Source organism: Teleopsis dalmanni, chromosome 2 (genome assembly GCF_002237135.1).
Source record: "Teleopsis dalmanni isolate 2A chromosome 2, ASM223713v2, whole genome shotgun sequence".
NCBI classification, from domain to species: domain Eukaryota; kingdom Metazoa; phylum Arthropoda; class Insecta; order Diptera; family Diopsidae; genus Teleopsis; species Teleopsis dalmanni.
This window is the reverse complement of record NC_051847.1, coordinates 182338863-182359387: the sequence shown is the minus strand read 5'-3', so window position 1 is coordinate 182359387 and position 20525 is coordinate 182338863. Positions and strand designations below refer to the sequence as shown.

General features: G+C 30.8%; 5 protein-coding genes across 13 annotated transcripts in view; 3 read left to right on the top strand and 2 right to left on the bottom strand.

Annotated features, from left to right (window-relative positions):
- Positions 1–3191, top strand: part of LOC119679752 (protein phosphatase 1 regulatory subunit 12A-like) — a 63582-nt gene extending 60391 nt beyond the window's left edge. For 5 of the 6 annotated variants that reach the window (XM_038092276.1, XM_038092278.1, XM_038092279.1 and 2 more), the window contains exons 6-12: positions 1184–1305; positions 1365–1611; positions 1672–1943; positions 2019–2449; positions 2511–2741; positions 2807–2938; positions 3005–3191. In XM_038092276.1, the coding sequence (XP_037948204.1) occupies positions 1184–1305; positions 1365–1611; positions 1672–1943; positions 2019–2449; positions 2511–2741; positions 2807–2938; positions 3005–3139 (1570 nt within the window). In that variant the 3' untranslated portion in view covers positions 3140–3191. The remainder of the gene's footprint in view (positions 1–1183; positions 1306–1364; positions 1612–1671; positions 1944–2018; positions 2450–2510; positions 2742–2806; positions 2939–3004) is intronic. The other variant, XM_038092282.1, reaches the window with a different exon arrangement.
- Positions 1–7399, bottom strand: part of LOC119679750 (exonuclease 1-like) — a 73189-nt gene extending 65790 nt beyond the window's left edge. Inside the window, exon 1 of one of the 2 annotated variants that reach the window (XM_038092275.1) lies at positions 7318–7399. The gene's annotated coding sequence lies outside the window, so the exon portion shown is untranslated. The remainder of the gene's footprint in view (positions 1–7317) is intronic. The other variant, XM_038092274.1, reaches the window with a different exon arrangement.
- Positions 1–20525, top strand: part of LOC119676320 (forkhead box protein O-like) — a 297012-nt gene that overhangs the window by 137022 nt on the left and 139465 nt on the right. The gene's annotated exons all lie outside the window — the stretch shown is intronic.
- LOC119679758 (prolyl 3-hydroxylase sudestada1-like) lies at positions 5146–12529 on the top strand. 3 transcript variants are annotated; one of them, XM_038092289.1, is made up of 8 exons: positions 5164–5285; positions 10142–10232; positions 10298–10437; positions 10498–10695; positions 11061–11255; positions 11320–11795; positions 11858–11999; positions 12057–12529. In XM_038092289.1, the coding sequence occupies exons 1-8, from the start codon at positions 5225–5227 to the stop codon at positions 12377–12379; spliced, it is 1626 nt and encodes a 541-aa protein (XP_037948217.1). In that variant the 5' UTR covers positions 5164–5224; the 3' UTR covers positions 12380–12529. The 3 variants fall into 3 exon arrangements, with proteins under 3 accessions (XP_037948218.1, XP_037948217.1, XP_037948219.1); XM_038092290.1 differs by lacking the exons at positions 10142–10232; positions 10298–10437; positions 10498–10695; ... (2 more) ...; positions 11858–11999; positions 12057–12529 and adding an exon at positions 5934–7572 and having other exon boundaries at positions 5146–5285; XM_038092291.1 differs by lacking the exons at positions 5164–5285; positions 10142–10232; positions 10298–10437; ... (3 more) ...; positions 11858–11999; positions 12057–12529 and adding exons at positions 5799–5875; positions 5934–7572.
- LOC119679754 (protein ref(2)P-like) lies at positions 14068–20071 on the bottom strand. Its single transcript, XM_038092284.1, has 4 exons — positions 19873–20071; positions 15599–16440; positions 14511–15534; positions 14068–14304 (listed from the first exon to the last, which is right to left on the bottom strand). Exons 1-4 carry the CDS (start codon positions 20039–20041, stop codon positions 14156–14158), a joined length of 2184 nt encoding a protein of 727 aa, XP_037948212.1. The 5' UTR covers positions 20042–20071; the 3' UTR covers positions 14068–14155.

The window sequence follows — 20525 nt, the reverse complement described above, 5'->3', positions numbered from 1 at the left end:
TTCAATACAATCTACAATATATTTTCTATCAATCTATATATTTAATCAGTTGCAGTATGATATTTTATCTGACGGTGGATATATCTTTTTCAACATATATAGATATAGTGTATAAGCTGGGTTTCATTCGAATTACAGTTTATTTCCATTGTTGTTTTTTTTAAATGTGAGACAGTCTTGTCCTATTCCATTGAAAGTTTTACTCTAGTGCTGAATGGTATATCTTATAATAATGTTCGCGTTATATATCCCATAGCACCAGTACTTTCCTCTCTTTATTTCTGTGTTCAAATTTTCTTGTTTTATTTGTTTTATCCAGAAATCGAAAAGAATTTTAACTACACTGTCGTTGAGCATAAGAATTAATTGATTTTGTCTTTAATCTTTAGATATCGTATTCGATCCTATGTATCAGTTTTCTTGATGTGGTTTTAGTGAATAGTTTTTATTTTGGGTGCAAATTGTGAATCAATTAGATTATACTACAATAAAATCTATGTGAGCTTAAGTTATGGAAAATGTAATTTGGATTAGCATTATCATCTATGGAACGGCTATATCCTTCTGAAGTATTTGCCAAATATGTTTTTAGATAAAACTTTTAAGATCAACTTATAGTTATAAATAAATATTTAATTTTAATTTAAATATTTCATTAAATTACTCATAATCTGTATTAGTTTGAAACCTGGAAACGGAGCATATTTTTAAATTTATAGGGTTATGAGACTATGAATTCTTAATTTGTTAGAGATTATTAAAAGTATGCCAAAGAGATCATAGGACTAATCGCATATGTATATATCGTTATATATTCTTAAATGTAAGCATAACATCTGGATTTTGTACATAATGTATATAATGCTTGCTTTCATTAATCATGAACTGAGATTGATCGTGTTGCTTTTATATATATGCGCGAAACCTTGAAAATACCCATATATTTTTACCCATATATTGAAAAAAAGCTTAAATGATTTAAATGCATCCTTCTTTTTAGCACTAAATCAAATGGTCTCTCATGTTCCATGAGTTCATTAGAAAAAATATCATCTAATAAAAAGCCACATTATTTAAAAATGAAACCGATATTACAAAAGTCTGCAAACGACCTAACAACGCTTGGAAATCCTCCGCTTCCACCTAAAAAAAATGCATCTCTTAATAATTTGTTAAATAATAGTTTAGACAATAGTCCGATTAAACCTACAATAACCAGAAAAAAGTTTGTTCCAAAGTCTTATGAGCAGATATGTTTGGCTAAGTCAGGAGGTTATTCAAGTTCAGGCAGTGCGAATAGTATGGGTATATAGTACACTTTAATAGTCATTAATTATGTAAACAATACAACCACATTTTGTTAGACAATATACCAAACCGGAGGAGAGGTCGTTGCGTGGATGAATATGTTGTAATGTCAGCACCCGATACTAAATCTGCTAACAATTCATCAACATTAAATGTAGAAGCAAAGCAAGCAATTATTAATAAACCAAAATTGAAAAAACCTTTTCCTAGTCCACGTAATTTCGAATATAAAAAATCTGCTGAATATGGGGATTATGCAAATATTAACTCTGTAGTCAGTTCTAACAAAGCTGAAAGGGATTTGTAAGTTATTATAAAAATGTCACTCATAATACTGAAGTAAAAATCGATTTCTATATTTAGTAAGCTAAAAAGCAAGATTTACGATGCTAACAACAATAAAGCACATTCGCCAACTCCAGAATTTCCACCGCCAACAGTTGCAGAAGCAGAATCTACTATACATGAATTTATACATCCGCGTAATATGGATATGCAACGTGCATCTATAAAATTAAGAATAAATGAGAGTATTGATAACGATAACCCCGAATCTGCAGCAGAATCGGGGGAGTCGCACAGCTTACGTGCTTCCGACTGCTTAGAGGAGTTTATAAGTGAAGTGCCATTTGCTGGTGAGATTCAAATAATATATGCCAGTAACAAGCCTATTATTAATAAATAAACTATATATAAAATCTTTTTTACAGGTCTTTTTAAAGGGTCTACACTTAATCTACATATGGATGAAGTTGAATATAGCATATTAGATCGACGTTCAAGTGTTTTACGTTCACCCAGCCTAGTACGTTCTCTTATGAAACCCGTACCAGCAAAGCGAAATTTTGTTACACAAAAATCTACACCGCCAATTGAAAATTTAAATGAATCCAAAGAGTGGGAAGAGATTAATACAATTTTCGAATCCATCGGTATGGAGGTGTTCAATGCTAATGAAAAGAATACTGAAAAAAATACATTAAACTTAAAAGACGTATTGCCTGCAAAGTCAGTGACGCAAAATGAATTTAAAATGCGTAAACCCTCTGATCTGGCTTTAGGTATCTCTAGTAATTTATCAACCAATTGGTGCCATTCTCCAAATACATTAATTTATGGACAAATTTTGTATAACGTTTATGTAAGTTTAAGTGACAAAGAATTTCATTTCTATAAAATTTACCAATCTTTAACTTTTTCAGTATCTCGGTTCTACGCTTATCAAGGTACTGCAAGGCACGGTTTCTACACGTAAGTCAATACAGAAGCTGAAACGAAATGAAAATATGGTCGGCAATGACTTAGAGGTGAATTTATTACAAGATTGTAATACAACCACGAAGTATGTGAAGACAAACCATCAACAGACACGTTTAGAAGTTGGAATCGCCATATCACATATGGGCGTAAAATTTATGGATAATGTTAATAAGGTTGTTATAAATAAATTAAATTATTAATAAATAGTTATAAATTATTTTATTTTATATTCTTTTAGAACACTATTTGTTTGCATGATATTGAAAATATTAATTGTGTCTGCCAAGATTCGGAAGATCTGCGGTATTTTGCATATATAACCAAAGAAGACGACATACATTATTGTCATGTTTTTATGGTAGACAATTTGGTGAGTATATTGAGTGTTGAACTTTCTTAAAAGTACTTAGTGTTGAATTAATCATTTTTATTGCAGGAATTGGCATCAGAAATAATTTTGACTTTAGGTCAAGCATTTGAGGTTGCCTATCAACTTGCTATGAAAAGAGATAGCATCTCCCCTGATAATGGATTTAAAAGTTCTGATAGTGTTTTTATAGAAAATGAGTAATTTTTCAATTATTGTATTAAGCATTTAATTATCCGATAATGTATTTTTTTTACCCAATAATGTATTTTTTGCTAGTCTTTTTGCCATTATTTTTACTTGTATTAAAGTTATTAAATTTTGTAAGAGTAAATGTTGTTACCACTTGCCTAGCATTATTAGAATTTTAATTTATCTGATTAACTACGTGCAGCTAATAAATAATAAATAAAATAATTTATAAAATATTATTTATTGTTTTTTTTAATATAAGAATAAAGTAAAAAAAAAACGGTTCCGATTGCCTGGGTACGTCTATGGATTTTATGTATTTTTATGGATTTTAGTAGATTTGATAAATTGAGGGAAATAGTAAATTAGCTCGGTATGGCAGCAAATGTTGGTATTTACACGAATTTCGAGTAGGGTAAATTAAATAGAAATTAGGCAAATTAGGTGTTACCATTGTGCAAATTTTATAAGATGTTTAATAAATAAATAAATAAATTTGAAAACTTTTAACCAAAAATAATAAATAATTGCAATAAATAAATATTTACATAAGTGCAGTGCAAAAAATCCCTAGGAAATTTCAATTTTCTTTACCTCAATTTACGCCATAGTAGATAGTATGGTAGCCAAGCTAGTATGATAGCTTAGCAATAGTAGATATAGTGCATCAGAATGCAGCAGAATATATTTAAAAGGGAAATTTCAACAAACAAAAACTTTTGTTTCAGTGGCCAGGAGCTGAGCGTTCAAGCATAACTGAGAATGTGACTGGCATTTACATTTTTTCTTTTTTAGATAAAGAGAATTATCTGTCGCATCGCATTAACCAATTTTTATATACTATACACAGATCAATATGTTCGTTAAGGAATTTAATAACAGTGTGGACAACATTTTACTGAGAAAAAATGCATATTTATTGCCAAATGGAAGAACAAGGTTCTTAACTTAACGAATTCAAGAATTCTGTTTTATTGATGTTTACTTAATCTTCAATTTTATTCTATCGTAAATTAGTGACATACATACATATGTCTAAATCAGCTTTATCATTAATAATGCTGCGGCTCGTAGAAATGCATGAATATCTCAGTATTTGAGATTGTCTTTACATTTCTATGTAATTAAACAGTCCACGAAGGATTATGGTGTTTGAAGTCGCTATACTACTTACATATTATTTATATTATCTACCATAGAAAAGATTGAAGCACAAACCTTTTACACTAAAGCACAAATAATGGTCAGTTGTGATACTGTAGCCAAGCTACCATAACTATTAGAATTTTCAAATATAGGACGTATGCGAGTTAGGCTAAGTTGTGTTCTAAATGAGGGAAATTCTAAGTTGTGCCGATAATGTAGTGATGTGTCGATAGCGTGGTTGATAAATGGCTAAATGGTGCAGTGCAAAAAATCCCAAAAAAATCTACCATTTGGTTTAGCATCAACTTAGCCCTTAACTCGCACACGACCTAAGTTGTGTTCTAAATGAGGGAAATTCTAAGTTGTGCCGATAATGTAGTGATGTGTGTACAGTGCAAAAAATCCCTATAAATCTCCCATTTGGTTTAGCATCAACTTAGCCTAACTCGCACACGTCCTATATTATAGATGCTTCTACATGTCCAATTATCAAGTGTGACTTTAATTGTATAAATGCATGATTTACACTATGCGAAACACTAAGTTTATGACAAAATATCGTACCGCGTTTAATAACCGCAGGACATACGAAATCCTAAATGAGGGCAACTACAACTTCATTTCATTTTATGTAAGTACTTGAGTGCAATTAAAAGTAGTAAAAATATGCAAATTACTATTAACTAAACTATTAATTAAAGAAATTATAATTTATTTTTGTTTTTTTATATAATATAAATGTATTGCTATTATATTAACTTAATTTTAATACAAATTAATGACACTTTTCCCGAACACATTATGAACTGCCTTACCGATATTGTTATCACGCAATTTTTTTGACAATTCGGCTTTTGCATGTTTATTAAAGGTTTACATTGTTTTATGAAGTAAAAGGTTTTCGTATCAAATTCAACTTATTTCCTTAAATATAATAATATTTTTGAACAAATGGATGAAGTAAAAAGGAAAAGTGTGACAAAAGAATACGATGATGCCGATATTGAAGAGGGTAAGTGTAGTTTATAATGAAACTAATACATATCACATTGAGTTTCAAATTGCTGAATTTAATTTAATTAAAAATTTAAATAAAAATTAAGAAAAATTGCATTTAAGTATTTGGATAGTTTTTTTTACAATTAAATAAAAAAAAACTTAAGATCTGTAACACATTTTGCGACTGTTTTATAGGCACATAGCCGTGCTTTATCAATATTATATTTACTCTACAATTACCAGCTCTGATAACAGCTTTCAGTACATGTAATTTATTAGCACACTTTAGTATTATAATACCAATTTTATATTCGTTAAAGACGTTAATACCACTAGCTGCTTTCTAAAGGCAGCATTACAATATATTTGACGTATATCAAGTATTGCAATATATTACGGAGCTGCTTTTTGTGAAGGCAGTCAGTCTTACATTGGGTTTGTTTAACTTCGATTTCATCACACAAGGAACTATTCCAATAAAGTAAAAAACTGTGAAAAGTAATAGTGATTTGTTAAAATTGTTTCTATGTGCAAGTGTGCTTAATACATTTAAATACTCAAGATAAACGCAAGTAGCTGATTCCTTTCTAGATACGTTCTAAGGTATAACCTACTGTTATTATATGTTTTTGTAAAAATAAAGTGTTTTTCATTCTTTCAGATACTCCTGCATCTGATACAAGCGAACCATCCAACAAAAAACCTAAAGTACACATAACAACTAATAACGATTTAGATTTAAGTCTTAATCCACACTATGCGACGAAGGATTTTACAAATATGTTGACAACAGTTTGGAACTCAAATCAGGAAAATGATTACAAACACGATAAGAGTGATGCGGAAGTATATTTTAAACCATTTCAAATATGTCTTATGCCAAAGCTATTGCAGGATAAAAATAGTTGCAGGAAATTAGTTGATGAAATGGTACACAAAGTACACTGGTCAAGAAAACAGATGGACTTATATGAATTTTATCAAAGCACCGACCTCTCGAACATGTCAGAATGTAAATATTTAACAAATTTTTTATATATGTTACGTCGTAATGTGCGTCCCTGGTTGGAGAAGGTAACTAATCTAAAATTGGATTATGTATCGGCATCCTGTTCAATGTACACCTGTGGTGATTTTTTGCTGGTTCATGATGATCTATTAAAAGATCGTCAAATTGCTTTTATATATTACCTTTCTCCTTGGACTAATGCTGAGGAATGGACCGAAGAACAAGGAGGCTGTTTAGAAATTTTTAACAGCGATGAAAGTTTTTTTCCACAATTTCCTGTTAATCGAAAAATTTCGCCAAAGAATAATCAATTTGCGTTTTTCAAAGTTGGTTCGCGTTCATTTCATCAAGTCGGCGAAGTAACTAATTTTGATTATCCCCGTTTGACAATCAATGGTTGGTTTCATGGCACGTCGAACGATGAACTTATAGCAAACTCCTTGCGACCATTAAATGATATAATATTTAAAGTACCAGAAGATGTTCAAGTGAATGTAGCCGAAATTGTAAATGAAGTGTACATTACACCTGACACTTGTGCCAAGATACAGGAACGTATCGAAACCAATTCAGAAATTTGTCTGTACGAATTTTTTAAACAAGAAATATTTGAAGCTGCTTTAAAACAATTAAAAACGGACGATTCACTTATTTGGCAGCGTCAGGGTCCAGCTAATGCACGTTATTATGAAATCTTACAGCTAAGCTCAGCAAGCAGTACATTAGACGACATTATAAAATTATTCTCTAGCAAAGAAATGTTTGCTTTGTTGCGTAAGTACACTGATCTGGATTTAGCAGGCGATAATGCTAAAACTCCAATGTTTAATTTTGAAATACAACGCTGGACGCATGGGAACTACACAGTTCTAGGCGATAATGCCATTTGCGAAGAGAACACTTTAGATTTAATATATTATTTAAATGCAGCAGATGGTGCTGGTGTGATAACTTATCTTGCGCCTGACGCCGAAGAAATCGATGAAGCGATGCATAATAATGAATATGATAGTGATGATGAAAGTGTACTACTCACCTTAACGCCAGTAGATAATTCGCTTAATATTGTTTACCGCTGCCTGGGCACTACAAAATTCACCAAATACGTTTCACGTAATACTCCGCTTAATAAGGGACCAGTATTTGTTATTTCCTGCAGTTACAAAGAATAATTTTAACTCTATCGTTAACTACTAATGTTTAAATTAATTAAATGTAGTCAAATTTGAGCACAAACTAGATACTACCAACTTTTATGACGTTTAATAAAAAAAAACATTTGTTGTAAACTAAATTAAGTTGACGTAAATAATATATAAAATATTAAAAATAAGTTAATGTTTATTCGATTAAAAATATTTTGAATTTTAGGTCGTGTGCGAGTTAGGCTAAGTTGCGTTCTAAATGAGGGAAGTTCTAAGTTGTGTCGATAATGTATTGATGTGTCGATACGTGTTGATAAATGGCAAAATGTGTGCAGTGCAAAAAATCCCAAAAAATCTCCCATTTGGTTTAGCATCAACTTAGCCTAACTCGCACACGTCCTTAATGTGTTAATATTTGTAAGGCACACTACTCTCAATTTATAATTACAGTTTTGTTAATTATATATCCATTGTTAATCAATTGTCTTCATGTCCATATATTAAGTTAGTGTGTGTTTGTTTTTATAATAGTTAAATATATCGGATCTGTTCTTGTTTGCCTGTGACTTCTTTTAATCATAATCCTAATCACAACAACGGTCTGCAGACCCGTTCTGTTTAAGTGTAGTTTGAGTCTGAGAGCAGTCTGAGAAAACATATGTTAAAATTGGATGATATTTCAAGATATTTAAAGTCACCAATAATGAAATCATATATATAAAGTGTTAAACGTGTAAATTATACTGCTAGATATCATCGGGTTAACTTCTCTGTGGTATTCATGGAGAATGATAGTCGAAGCAGTGAATGATAATTTCCCACCTATGACGTAGGTTACTGAAATACAGAAATATTTATATACCAAACAATCTCGAAATAATCTATAGAAAAATATTTAGTCAGTCTATTTTACAGTTACTTTATACGGTTCTTGGAAAAAATTTTACCATCTCAACTAGCAGAGTCCTAACTTTTGGATGCATTCGTCAACACCTTTTGAATGGAGCTAACATCAGTGAGATCGAATATAAACGTAAACTTATAGCCCTCCACACAGTTTTGAACCAATACAAATTCTAATAAAGGGCGATAAAGCCATGGATAAAAAGATATGCAAAATTTACTATAAAATAGGAAAACGATTAACTTTAATTGACTGGTTCTAAATTGTTCGTTCGGAATTAAAAAAAATTCTTACAAAGATTGAATAATATTTGGTAAAAGAGGATATAATGGAAAAACGATAAACTTTAAATGACTGGATCTAAATTGTTGGTACTCAACTAAAAAAATTTCTTACAAAGGTTGAATAGTCATTGGTAAAAGATGATACAGATTTAAGCTTATTGTACCCAGTTTGTTTCTCTATTCTTGCGTAAATTTACTTAATTTGCTTTCCCGTAAACAATGAAACATTGACGAAAGTTGGTGAGTGATACTTAGTAGTCAGAGAGAGCTAGATCCGATACTCTCTCTTTTGAAATTAGAAACATATGGTAGTTTTAAAATACAACGCGGGGCGCATGAGAATTACACAGTTCTAGGTGCGAGGAGAACACATTAGATTTAATTTATTATTTAAATGAAGCAGTTGGTGCTGGTGTGATAACTTATCTTGCCACTGACATGATTATGATAGTACTACTCACCTTAACACCAGTGGATAACTCGCTTATTGTTTATCGCTGCGTAGGCACCACAAAACTCTCCAAATACGTTTCACGTAACATTCCGCTCAATGGAGGACCAGTATTTATTATTTCCTGCAGTTACAGAGAATAATGTTTATTCCTTCATAAACTACTGATGTTTAAACTAATTGAATATAGTCAAATTTAAGCACAAACTAGATGCTATCTAAATGTATGAAATTGAGTTATGAGTTAATGGTATATAAATAATTAAAAGGAAATGTTCTTTTGATTAAAAATATTTTAAAATTGAATGTGTTATAATATGCAAAGCCCACTAAACGAAATTTGTAATTACAGTTTTGTTAATTATAAGTCCATTATTAATCCACTGCCTTCATGTTAGTATATTAAGGAAGTGTGTTATGTGGATTTATCCCATATATTTGTCAGCCCAAATTTTGTCTTTAAACAAAATAAAAGACAAAGCGCAATATCACAGTTTTTGTTTAGGAATTAGTCCTACACACAAAGTAACGCTTCCTGTTTACACTATTTCAAGTGTATTTCAAGCTAACTTACAGCTTCAATGCACTTGAAATGTTTATGCTGATTCAGCTATGATCACCAGAGTCAAGTTGAACCCAGCATTTTTTGTTTACTTGATGAGGAATGAATGTTGCGCTTCTGATTCCTCACATAGAAATTAACTTAGGTACGACAAATGCCACCACACTTATCACAAGAATGCAAAGCTCAGTATAAAACTGACGCAGTTTAGTTAGCTTTTGCTGGACACTTCAGTGTCTTCAGTTCTACTCAAGCCAACAAACAAACTGGTCCTAGTTCTGAATTGGCTTCATCTTCCTTCAATCCCAATTCTAAATACAACAATCGCAAGCTCATACACCCTCCGAAATTTTTTATGTACATATTCAATGATAGATGAAGATTTTTGTAGATATGTTAAGACATTTTAATCTCTTGATTTATTGCTAGATCTTAGGTAATGAACTTCTAACAAAACCAAAATTCTAACTTTATATGAAGTACTTGCTCACGAATTATCTCACTTTATTTACAGATAAATATCGGATGTACTCATCTATGTCTTTTATGATTGTGGTAATTCTAATTGGCATACCGATGTGGTGGAAGACAACAGAGGTTTATAGGTAAAATTTAAAAAAAAAAATTAATATAAATAAATATATATTACATGCATATATATTATTTTCAGGGTGTCTCTACCATCTTACAATATTTTAGGTTTAAGTGAAAATCCTATTAAAACCTCTGTGAGTATTGGAATATTCACATTTCAAAAGGAGCGATCATCTTTGCTTATAAGTGAATTAAATGAGGCTTTTGCAGATAATAGTAAGTTTTAATATAAATGTAGTATATACTGATATAATTGATTGTTTTCTCTCAAACTAGGCTTGTGGGATGTTAAATTCGTTCAAATTTTACCATTCGAGAAAGCGAATGAAGCAAAAACACCAGCTGGTCTGGAAAATTATATATTAAAGCAGCATCAGTTAAAAGTTGGTGATTTCATTTTTATTGAATGGCCACGATTGGAGGAGGAAGTTTTGCTAACTAATGAACGCTCTGCTTTAATAAGGACAGATACAAGTAATTCTATTGAGTTCAATTTTATTAAGTTCAAAGCTGTAGAAATTTATATCGGGTTTATATGTTCTTATTGTAAATTAATTATAAAATCAGTTTTTGGAGTCGCTGTTAGGAGAATGAGAGCTGTTAGGAGAGGAGAATGAATCAATATACTAATATTTTTATCGAGTTATATATTTCAGATTTCAGCAAGTACCTTAAAGTAACTGAAAGTTATAACATTTATAACCAAATTAATTGAATATTAAAACCAAACCTTTGATTTATAAAGTTCTCAGTAACAAAAATATAATTTTTAATCCCACATATTATATTGCAATCTCTTAAATCAATATTTATAAAAATAATACAATCTCAAATTTTAGGTGCTAATAAAATTAAAAGCGTTATTAATTTGTTAATATTACAAACGCATCGCATTCAACAAATATTGACCACGGATCAGCGTTATGCTACTAAGTCTGAAGCGCCTCAAGCTGAGTATGATGTTATAGTGTCTGTGCTGAATCCCAATCCTGAAATAATGGATGCAAAATGGAATGTACAAATGGCCATTGAAAGTAAACTAAAATTTTTATAACTATCAGTCATAATTTCTCTTTATTTGTTTTTATTTCTCTCCAGCATATCTTGCTCCGTTTTTAAGAGACGTATCCGGTGTATCGAATTTTACATTAAAATCACAATGGAAATATCAATTAGCATTTGAAGCAGAACTTAAACAAAAACGTGATACTACCAAACTTGGACGTCATTATGCTTTATCTGAAACATCCCTGCCACATATAATAACATCAATTGAAAAGAATTTAGGTGTTGGCATTACTGATAAATCACCCATTAATTTGGTAGTGTATATACCACCTTGTAGTATTGCACCCATTCATATATATAATCGACATGGTAATATAGCTACGAAGCATAATGTAGACTCATTTATTTCACAAAAGTGGGGTGGAATAATCATAGCAAATCCACCCGAGGAAACATGCTTAGCTTACAATGAAAATCAACAACCCGTGCAATTCTATGTGAACACCAATGATATAATGCAAATCATGTTGCATCAATTACACAAACTTTTAGACATAAGTATCGAGGTTAGTCGTTTACAATTTATATATAATTTTATATTTTATTTAAATTTATTTTCTACTTATAGTTTAATATACCATCTGTGAAAACAGTTGCACTTGAGCAAATATCGCCACGTCGTTGGGAATATGAGTCGTACATTAGGCGTAGCACCATCACACATATCACAACTGCAACAAACACATTGCAAAGCTTAATTAAATTATTAGGTAAATAAGTCATTATTTATATTGTTAATATATAAAAATTATTTTCTTTTAATCTAGACAATATCAGTTATATAGTCATAAACGATGATGTAGGTACATCCATTAATACCGCATATGAACACATTCTACTGGCCAAAAGTGCGCTTGAAGCTAACGATTTGGTCAGCTCCTCCAAATATGCAAAAATTGCTTTCACCTCTTCGGAGCATGCCTTTTTCGATTCCACTCTCTTGGCACAACTCTATTTCCCGGACGAACAAAAATATGCAATTTACATTCCACTTTTCCTGCCCATCATGGTACCTGTGATAGCTTCGTTTTCAATGCTACGTAAATTAATAGTAAAGTTATTTGGAGCCAAGAAAGAAAAACAGAACTGAAAATAGATGTGATGTATCTTTTTTTTAATGACTATGACAGTATAAACTTTAAGTATTTTTAGTATAATTTCTTTTCAAATCCAACTCAACACCTCCTACGGGTTATTTATATATATATTTTTTTTTAAATCAAACCAAATAAAATAAATGATAAATTAAGTTTTTAGTCAACTACAAAATATAAATTGTATTCGTTTTTGTCTATTAATGAATTAAAAGAGAGCCGGTAGGTATTATTCAAGAATCAGTCGAATCACTTTACATATCCTTTAAGTGAAAAACAATGCTGAGGTACTGTTCTAAAAATGTTTGTAGCTTTCTGCAGATGTTATATGCGACCTTCAAAGTATGGGACCAGTACAATGGAACAGGTTTGATAGTTATATTGATATTTGTAGATAAATTTGCATGAGGACAATTTAAAACCTCAGCCAATCTCATTTGGATTTTTGAAAATGCTGGGCAATAACACAAAATACTCTGTATTGCCTACATACCCTTGCAATAATACACACAGTGTTCATGTAATGTCCACCTGTGTTTTCAATATGATCAATACTTCTCTGAGGTCTTTTAATTACAGGAATAAGGTCACCTTACAATATCAAGTTACTTTTTAAAGTTTTTCGTCTTTTTGCAAATTTCCACTGCGGACCATCTTTTTCTATCATTGAACACATCGAAAGAATTCTTCAAAGCTAAGGCTAAAAATTGGTTCTGTGGCTATCGATGTTCTACCAGTCTTCATTGGTCATGCTGTTAACTACCATACTAATACGATATAAATAATAATATCAGCTACCATACTCCATGGTATCATTCAATCATCTATATGGTATCATACAATCGAGCTTGTGTTGTGTGCCAGTTCATTCCATTACCATTGTACTTTTAATTACTTTTCCGTTCTAGCCAAGGGTAATATTAGTGAGTTAAAAAATCCACAATTTGATCAAATGAAAACAAGTTTAAAATAGTGGATTTCACAAAGCCGCTACTCGTAAACTCGCCAGTTTAGTTTCCTTTTACTTATTTAAGGGGAGAATCGCATCTGCTCGAGATGCCGTACGGTATCTCATCCGTGGTATATCAACGGTTGATTATTTGTGCTTAGGTCAGCTTTTTGCCACTCCAACCTAGCAGATTTCAATAGAGAAGGGCAGTTGAACTGGTTTCAGTTATTTTTTTGTATATAGTATATTAAAAAAGACTAACAAGTGAATAAAATTAAACAATTTTTTTAATTAATATAATTTTAATTAATTTATTTAATGATATATATATAAACATTTCTTAAGGTGGACATAAGAGTTAATTCCGTTAATTTGAGTTACATGCTCGTTATATATAAGGTATATATATATCAAGTAATAAGAATATACGATTATAATATAGATTTATATATATGTGTTTTCGCAATAAAAATGAAATTTCTAACACGAGATTAAATCAAACATGCAAATATTAATAGAGTTATATAGAGATATTTGCGCCCATAATTATATACTTTTATTAATTAAAAAGTGATGTTTAACATTTTTAATATAATTAATTATATACGGAATAATAAAGCAAAAAATCTTACATATAAAAATAAAGGAAAATAAGAAACAAAAGCAAAAATTTGTGAAACAAAAAATCAGTACACCAATATTTTACATATTCCTTATATAAACATGTATGTTTTTTTGGTTATTTGTATATTATAATAATATTACTTAAAATCTAAAATGAAATTTAATTTGTTTTTAAAATTTCGTAAATCGATCACTGCACTTAATTATTGCCGGTTTGTGCAACACTCATAAAATCTAAAGCTTCTGGTATGTTACCATTTACAGATTCGAGCAGCTGTGTCAACCAAGCACCCTCATTGCTGAATCCCATAGCCATCATAGCAAGCACAGAGGCATTGATGCGTTTGTCTAAAAAAGATAAAAATCAATTAATATCAAGTTATAAACTTTCTAAAAAAAATTAATTATTAATAATGTATTTCATAAAAGGAATTTAGATTTTAAACTTATCTCTTTATATATATAAATACGATCTATTCGTAATTACTAATCAAATGTGTTTCTACAATATTATACTTAATCTAAGAATACATTCAAAAAATATTAAAACAAACCTGGATGATAAACTGGGACAGCACGTGTTTCAGGCGGAGTAAGTGGATCTGAAGTTGTTGGTGTATTGCTAGTAACAACTGGTGCTGTAGGAGCAGTTGGAGTTGTATCTGCCATTGCAATCGGTTGAGAAACATTGGTTTGCATCGGCTCTGTTGTTGTACCAGCTTCATTTGTTTGATTTGCAGTGGTATTACCTGCTTCGCTTGTAGTAGCTTTTGGTGTTTGAGTACCAACAGTTTTGGCTTCATTATTTTCATCAATTACCATTTGAGACCTGAGATTTTCTTCAAGTAATTGTTCTTGCCTTACATGTTCTTTCAATGCATTACTAAGTTGTTCATAATTAATTTCAATTGCCGCATCAACGCTAGCAGTAGCACTGTTTGTATTTGTGGATTCATTAGATACAGAAGAAACATCTTCAAAACTTGTACCAGCTGAATTTTGCTCAACTTGTTTATCTACTAATTGCCAATCCATTTCCTCAGTTTGCGAAACACGACGATCTTCAGAATTCTTTAAAATGTCACGCTTATCATCGGTCATTAATTCTGTAGCTCCGTTTGCAGCTGCAGATGTTGTTGGAGCTGAGGCTGAAGTGGCAGCTGTAGATGCTGTTGCAGCTGCGGCTGAAGTGGCAGCTGTAGATGCTGTTGCAGCTGCGGCTGAAGTGGTAGCTTCGACAAAAGTTGTATTTTGATTTTGCTGTTGATTTCCAGTAGTAGAAGTTGGAGTTGAACCACCAGTTGAGTTTGAGTTCATGTTTGAGTTGAAACCCATGTCTACATTTGATCCTGCAAAGTTACTAACATCTGTAGGGTCCAACATTTTAGCAAACATCGTATTGAAATTATTTAAAATTTGTATGCCAGCTTTCATATAAGCTGGATTAACGAAGTTTGCTAAACCTGGAGGAAGAACAGGGACGGCTTCTTCCGTATTGTTGCCATTAGCATTACCAGCATCAGTTTCCATATTACCAGGTGTTGATGGTGGTGTTTTTGATGAGTCATCATTAGTAGTCTATAATAGATTAAAAATGTCTTATTCTATTTGAAAAACAAATAAAAATTTAAATTTAACTTACTTCTTTTTTCTTATTGTCATTATTTGATGAAGCAGCATTTTTAGCAGCTTCCTTCTGTATATTATACATAACGTTAGCTGCTGCTTCTCTAGCTTTAGCAGCTGCTGCATTTGCAGCTTCAGCAGCCAAAGCTACGCTTTCTTCAATTAATTCTTCTGGTGTTTCGAAGCCAGATTCATAAGCTTGCTGAGAAGCGTTTGCCGTTTCAGCATTTGAAGATGCATTATTATTAGTTCGAGCTCCACCAGCACCACCCTCAGCTAAATCATGCATTATATCATATAAATTATTAAAGAATCCATGGCGCATACGGCGGTGATATCTATGCCCACGATGATGGTGATGGCGATCTCTAGGAGTTTCTGTATTTTCATTATTACCAGTAGGAGTATCCACTATTGGCACACCAAAGTCGTAATTGCAATTCTTGTTTCGCTTAGTACGACAGAAGCCACGATAATCAATAAATGCGCGAGAAGCAACATTCGGCAAACGAAGCATAATATGTTCTTTATGCGCTTGCTTTTGTTCACAAATCTGACACAAATCATAATCAGGACAGATCAAACATTTGTACCGAAAACCAGTAATTGGAGTAGCCGAACAATTGTCACAAGTAACATATTCATGTACTTCATTGCTGAGTTTTGGTTCGTGTGTAGAGTCGTTCTTAGGGGTCGATGGCGTAGCATTGTTATTAGGCACTTTTTCCGCAGTTACTTCACCATCAGTTTCCGTGTTTGATGAGAGTGAAACGAATAAATGCGGTTTCTTTACACATTTCTTAAGGAAAATATCATAATCAAATACATCAAATATTTCAATTGGATCGCTATCAGTGTCTGGAATAAGAAAACAAATATTTTGATAAACATTAGTTAATAAAAATTGAATAGAACATCTATTTAATATAGTTTTTCAATATTTAAAAATTGTGGTTGATACACATCTGATAGCACTCAGATAATATATATCTTCTTACTATTAACCTATAAAGACATGGATAGACATTGTAGTAGATAAAGAGGCAGAGTAGGATAAACTTTGACGGTCCTTAACACATATACAGTTTTCTGCATATGTGTTCTCAGGTAATAAGCCGACACATTAATGTATCCAACACTATTCCACTTAAGTCTGGTATAGCCAAACTACACAACAACTACCGATGTGATTTCTAAGTGCAGTTTGACACAACATTAGTACATTTAGATTAGTAGAAACGGGTCCATAAATTGTCAATCTCTCATGTCTATTCTAACTAAAATCGTTTAAAACTAAAAAATCTAAGAGGTTATTATATCTATAAAAACTATATTCTAAGAAATAGTTTTCAAGTATGTAGACTTCATTTTTACTGTATCAACTGTTATGCTATAACACTTAGTCCAAGATTATTTATTTAACAGTTAAGCTAAGTTTGGATGGAGTGGCGGCCTTGTGCCCCCAGCCGACTTAACCTGATATAGTGACCTGTTATAGTAGCGTTTATACTACTATACGTACGCTCGTATAGCGTACGAGCAACACAGAAAGCACGACTCTCCTATTAGGTAAAGATGACCTAACCTGACAATTACATAAACTTGGCTAAGTCCCTGATTTTGCAGGATGACAGCTGGGTTATGTCGGTAAGAAAAGGAGCTTCGAAGAATTTAAATCTTTTTCTACCCAAAGATAAACACTAACACATGAGGTGGAACACAGTTTCCTACACATACGCAGAACTACAACTTCGGCAAAAGTTATTATAGAGAGTAGACTCAATTTTATAGCATGTCTTCCTATAACACAGTGACCCGTCAGCTCTGAAACCATAGTTATGATCAGCTTTATTATTTAAGAGTTACTAACATTATGTTTATGTCCGGAAACTCTAAGATAGAGCAATGAATATTAAACTCTGTTAAGATATCAGTGAGAGATGTTGTCCATCTAGGACGTAAGTCTTTAAACTTGTATTCTTAATGATCATGGTTTTGATGTAATTACTCCTGAACAATAACATATGAAATTATAGAATTGTGATTAAATTGAATTGCTAGTATTCCTTTTTTAGAGTGCCCTGCATTTCTTCAACAGTGACAATCTAAATCACCACTTTTTTATTTAATTTATTACAGAATGGATAACGTCAATTTTCTCCTCCATTTTAAGCGATGCTAAAAAGTTGTCTTTAGGAGAAATATATTTTCAATGTTAGTAACAGTAATTCTAATTGAACTATTAAGTTGCAAAACTGTTGTTTTAAAGGTGAAATAACATTGCCATAGGTTAACCAATGACAGGTTAAATGCATCTCTTAATTGAGACCAAAGTTATGGATCCTTTATGGACAAAAGTTATAGGTTACAAAAACAATAACACTTTAAATTGTTTATTGCTTGTTTATAAAAAAATAGTTCAATTATTTTTAGTAATTGTTAATAATATTTTCTTATATAAATGGCTTTAATAATTTTTTAAAAAATTTTTAAAATAACTAAAAACAAAATTTTTATTTCATACTTTATACATTTAGTATCTAACAAAATAGGTATGAAATATTACGATTAGCTTAAAATTCTGTATGCAAAAATTTATTGCAAGACAAAGAAAACCATTCTGAGGTGGAGTGGGGTTATCAGGTTTATTTAGTATTCAATAAATTAACACTAACAAGTTCTTTTAAAGCAATGACTTTCAATTCTTCTATATGAAAAAGAAGAACTATATTTATTTCCGATTCATTTTCAGTATATAAAAAGGGATAGCGATAGAATGATATATGAAAAACTATACTACTGTCTCGAAAACCGCAAATATAATATGTAAACTACTTCATTTATTTTTTACTAAAAAAAGAAATGTCTAAAGATCAGAAGTTAAAAATAAAACAAACAAAAATAAACTAAAAAATAATTATTTATATGTCTTTTCTATTATCTTCGTTCGCAAGTACACATCAGCTGCTTCTGAGTTATGTATCTCTTGCGCCTTAAATCTGTTCTTGGACTATTCATTCTATATTTGTAAATATTAAACCATTAAAGTATACAAAACAATTTATATGACTCATTCTAAATTAGTAGATTTGTTATGAAATTCTGATAAAAATAGGTGATATGATAAAGTGGTCTGTTTTGTAAATATTTTTTATTTTTTATTTTGGTGCATATTAAATTTTCTGTCAGTTTATTATTAAAGTCCATATTGATTAGTTAAGGTTTAACTATATTTTTGGGATTCACTTTAGACATACATATGTATAGTTATATATATCTGATAGACTTATCATTTGTGTACTATATATTAAATCATTCATTTATCATAAGTTATGAATAATAGAGATACAGGGTGAATAATATAGTTTATTGCTTACTTAGTGTATAGATTTTTATCAATATAAAAATATAGTTTTTATGGAACCCTTTTATTCACGCGTATTATATACTTAATCACCTAGTTATTTAACGACCAAAGTGTTTTGAGGCCACTCTTCTTTTCAGTCGACAAAGGTGATAATAGATTATAATGAGATTAGGAGGTCTTGTATAAATAGTTTCACTCAAACTATACATTTTATAATACTATGCTGAAGTATATAGAGAGTATATTATACTATATTTCTATTAGAGTTATCAGAGTATACTACAGAACTATAATCGTATTTATATAATACACTACACAAAAGCCAATTTAAGACAACACAGATTTTTATGTTAATAAATTTTTTGTGGAGTAGGAGTGTAAGATTTTTTCTTTATAACAGAAAGTGTAGTTGATCACTTTTTTTAGTAATTAAAGGTTGCCATAATACGATAAAGGTGTAAAGAGGGGTTTTGAAAATACCTCGAGTTAAAAAAGAGTAAAAGTGCTTAAGTGCACTGACTTAAATAGCTTTAACATGAAACGGAAGAGTATTTCAGTATTTCAACATCATCTTCGTCATGGGAGATCACTTCAAAACTTGACTTCAAGTCATGATTAAAGACCAATGTAACTGAGTTTATGTTGGTCACTAGATGTAGCCCTTGTGTTCTCTACTTTTTTTTCAATTGTAATTATTGTTATTGCTGTCCCTTGTAAATGTGTTTAAAAACAAATAAATTGCAAATGTATTAGCCTTAATGATGAAATCACAAAACTACTGCCAGAGAACACTAAACACAACCGGAAAGTAGCTCTTAATGTATTAAAAAAAAATACGCACTAATATTGATATCACTTTTATCCTTTGTACAACACAAAATATTGTAATTGTTTTATTTGATAATTATTTTTCACAAACTCACCTTCCCAGAAAAAAGTGAAATCAGTTTTTGGGATATTGCGATCCAATATCGAGCATATTCGGTGCTCCACTGCTTGCCTTAAGACCAAGAAATTATCGTAACGTTTTAAGTAAGTAGAAAAAACTGTTTTTCCATTGCGGAAGGTAATTTTAATGTATTCGTCATCCATTTTGTTAATATTACTTTTTATTATTTATAAATTGAAGTTTCAATATATGAAATTTATTACTTTAATGTGGTAAATTTATTTGTTATTACTTTAAAGTAGTAAATATAATTTATTTTTTTAGCGCAGTAAATATATTATTTACTTTTTTATAAAATATCGATTATCCTTTTAAATTTAATACACTTTAAAACTTTTTTTTCAATTTATATTTCGGTTCTAATTTTATTGCTTTTATACTTTATCGACCAACGATTGTACGAAAATGTTAATCAACTAGTTGAGTTTGTTCCTTTTATACTACGCAGTTTCATAAAAGATCCGTTAGGTACGTGTAAATTTTCATCAATTATGTGTAATATGCTCCAGAATTTTCCCGAAGTTTTTAATTTGCATTTGTATTCTTGATTCTCAAATTTCTGCCGATTCACTATTCATTAGTTGACAGGTAAACTGTTATTAATATTTTTCTAAAATTTGCACCCTC

Coding starts and splice junctions, on each gene's coding strand:
- LOC119679754 (XM_038092284.1), bottom strand. CDS start 20,041: ATGGATGACGAATACATTAAAATTACCTTCCGCAATGGAAAAACAGTT. Junction 16,441..19,872: donor TTTCACTTTTTTCTGGGAAG/GTGAGTTTGTGA, acceptor TTCTTATTCCAG/ACACTGATAGCGATCCAATT. Junction 14,305..14,510: donor TGTCCCAGTTTATCATCCAG/GTTTGTTTTAAT, acceptor TATCTTTTTTAG/ACAAACGCATCAATGCCTCT.
- LOC119679758 (XM_038092289.1), top strand. CDS start 5,225: ATGGATGAAGTAAAAAGGAAAAGTGTGACAAAAGAATACGATGATGCC. Junction 5,286..10,141: donor TGATGCCGATATTGAAGAGG/GTAAGTGTAGTT, acceptor CTTTATTTACAG/ATAAATATCGGATGTACTCA. Junction 11,256..11,319: donor TGTACAAATGGCCATTGAAA/GTAAACTAAAAT, acceptor ATTTCTCTCCAG/CATATCTTGCTCCGTTTTTA.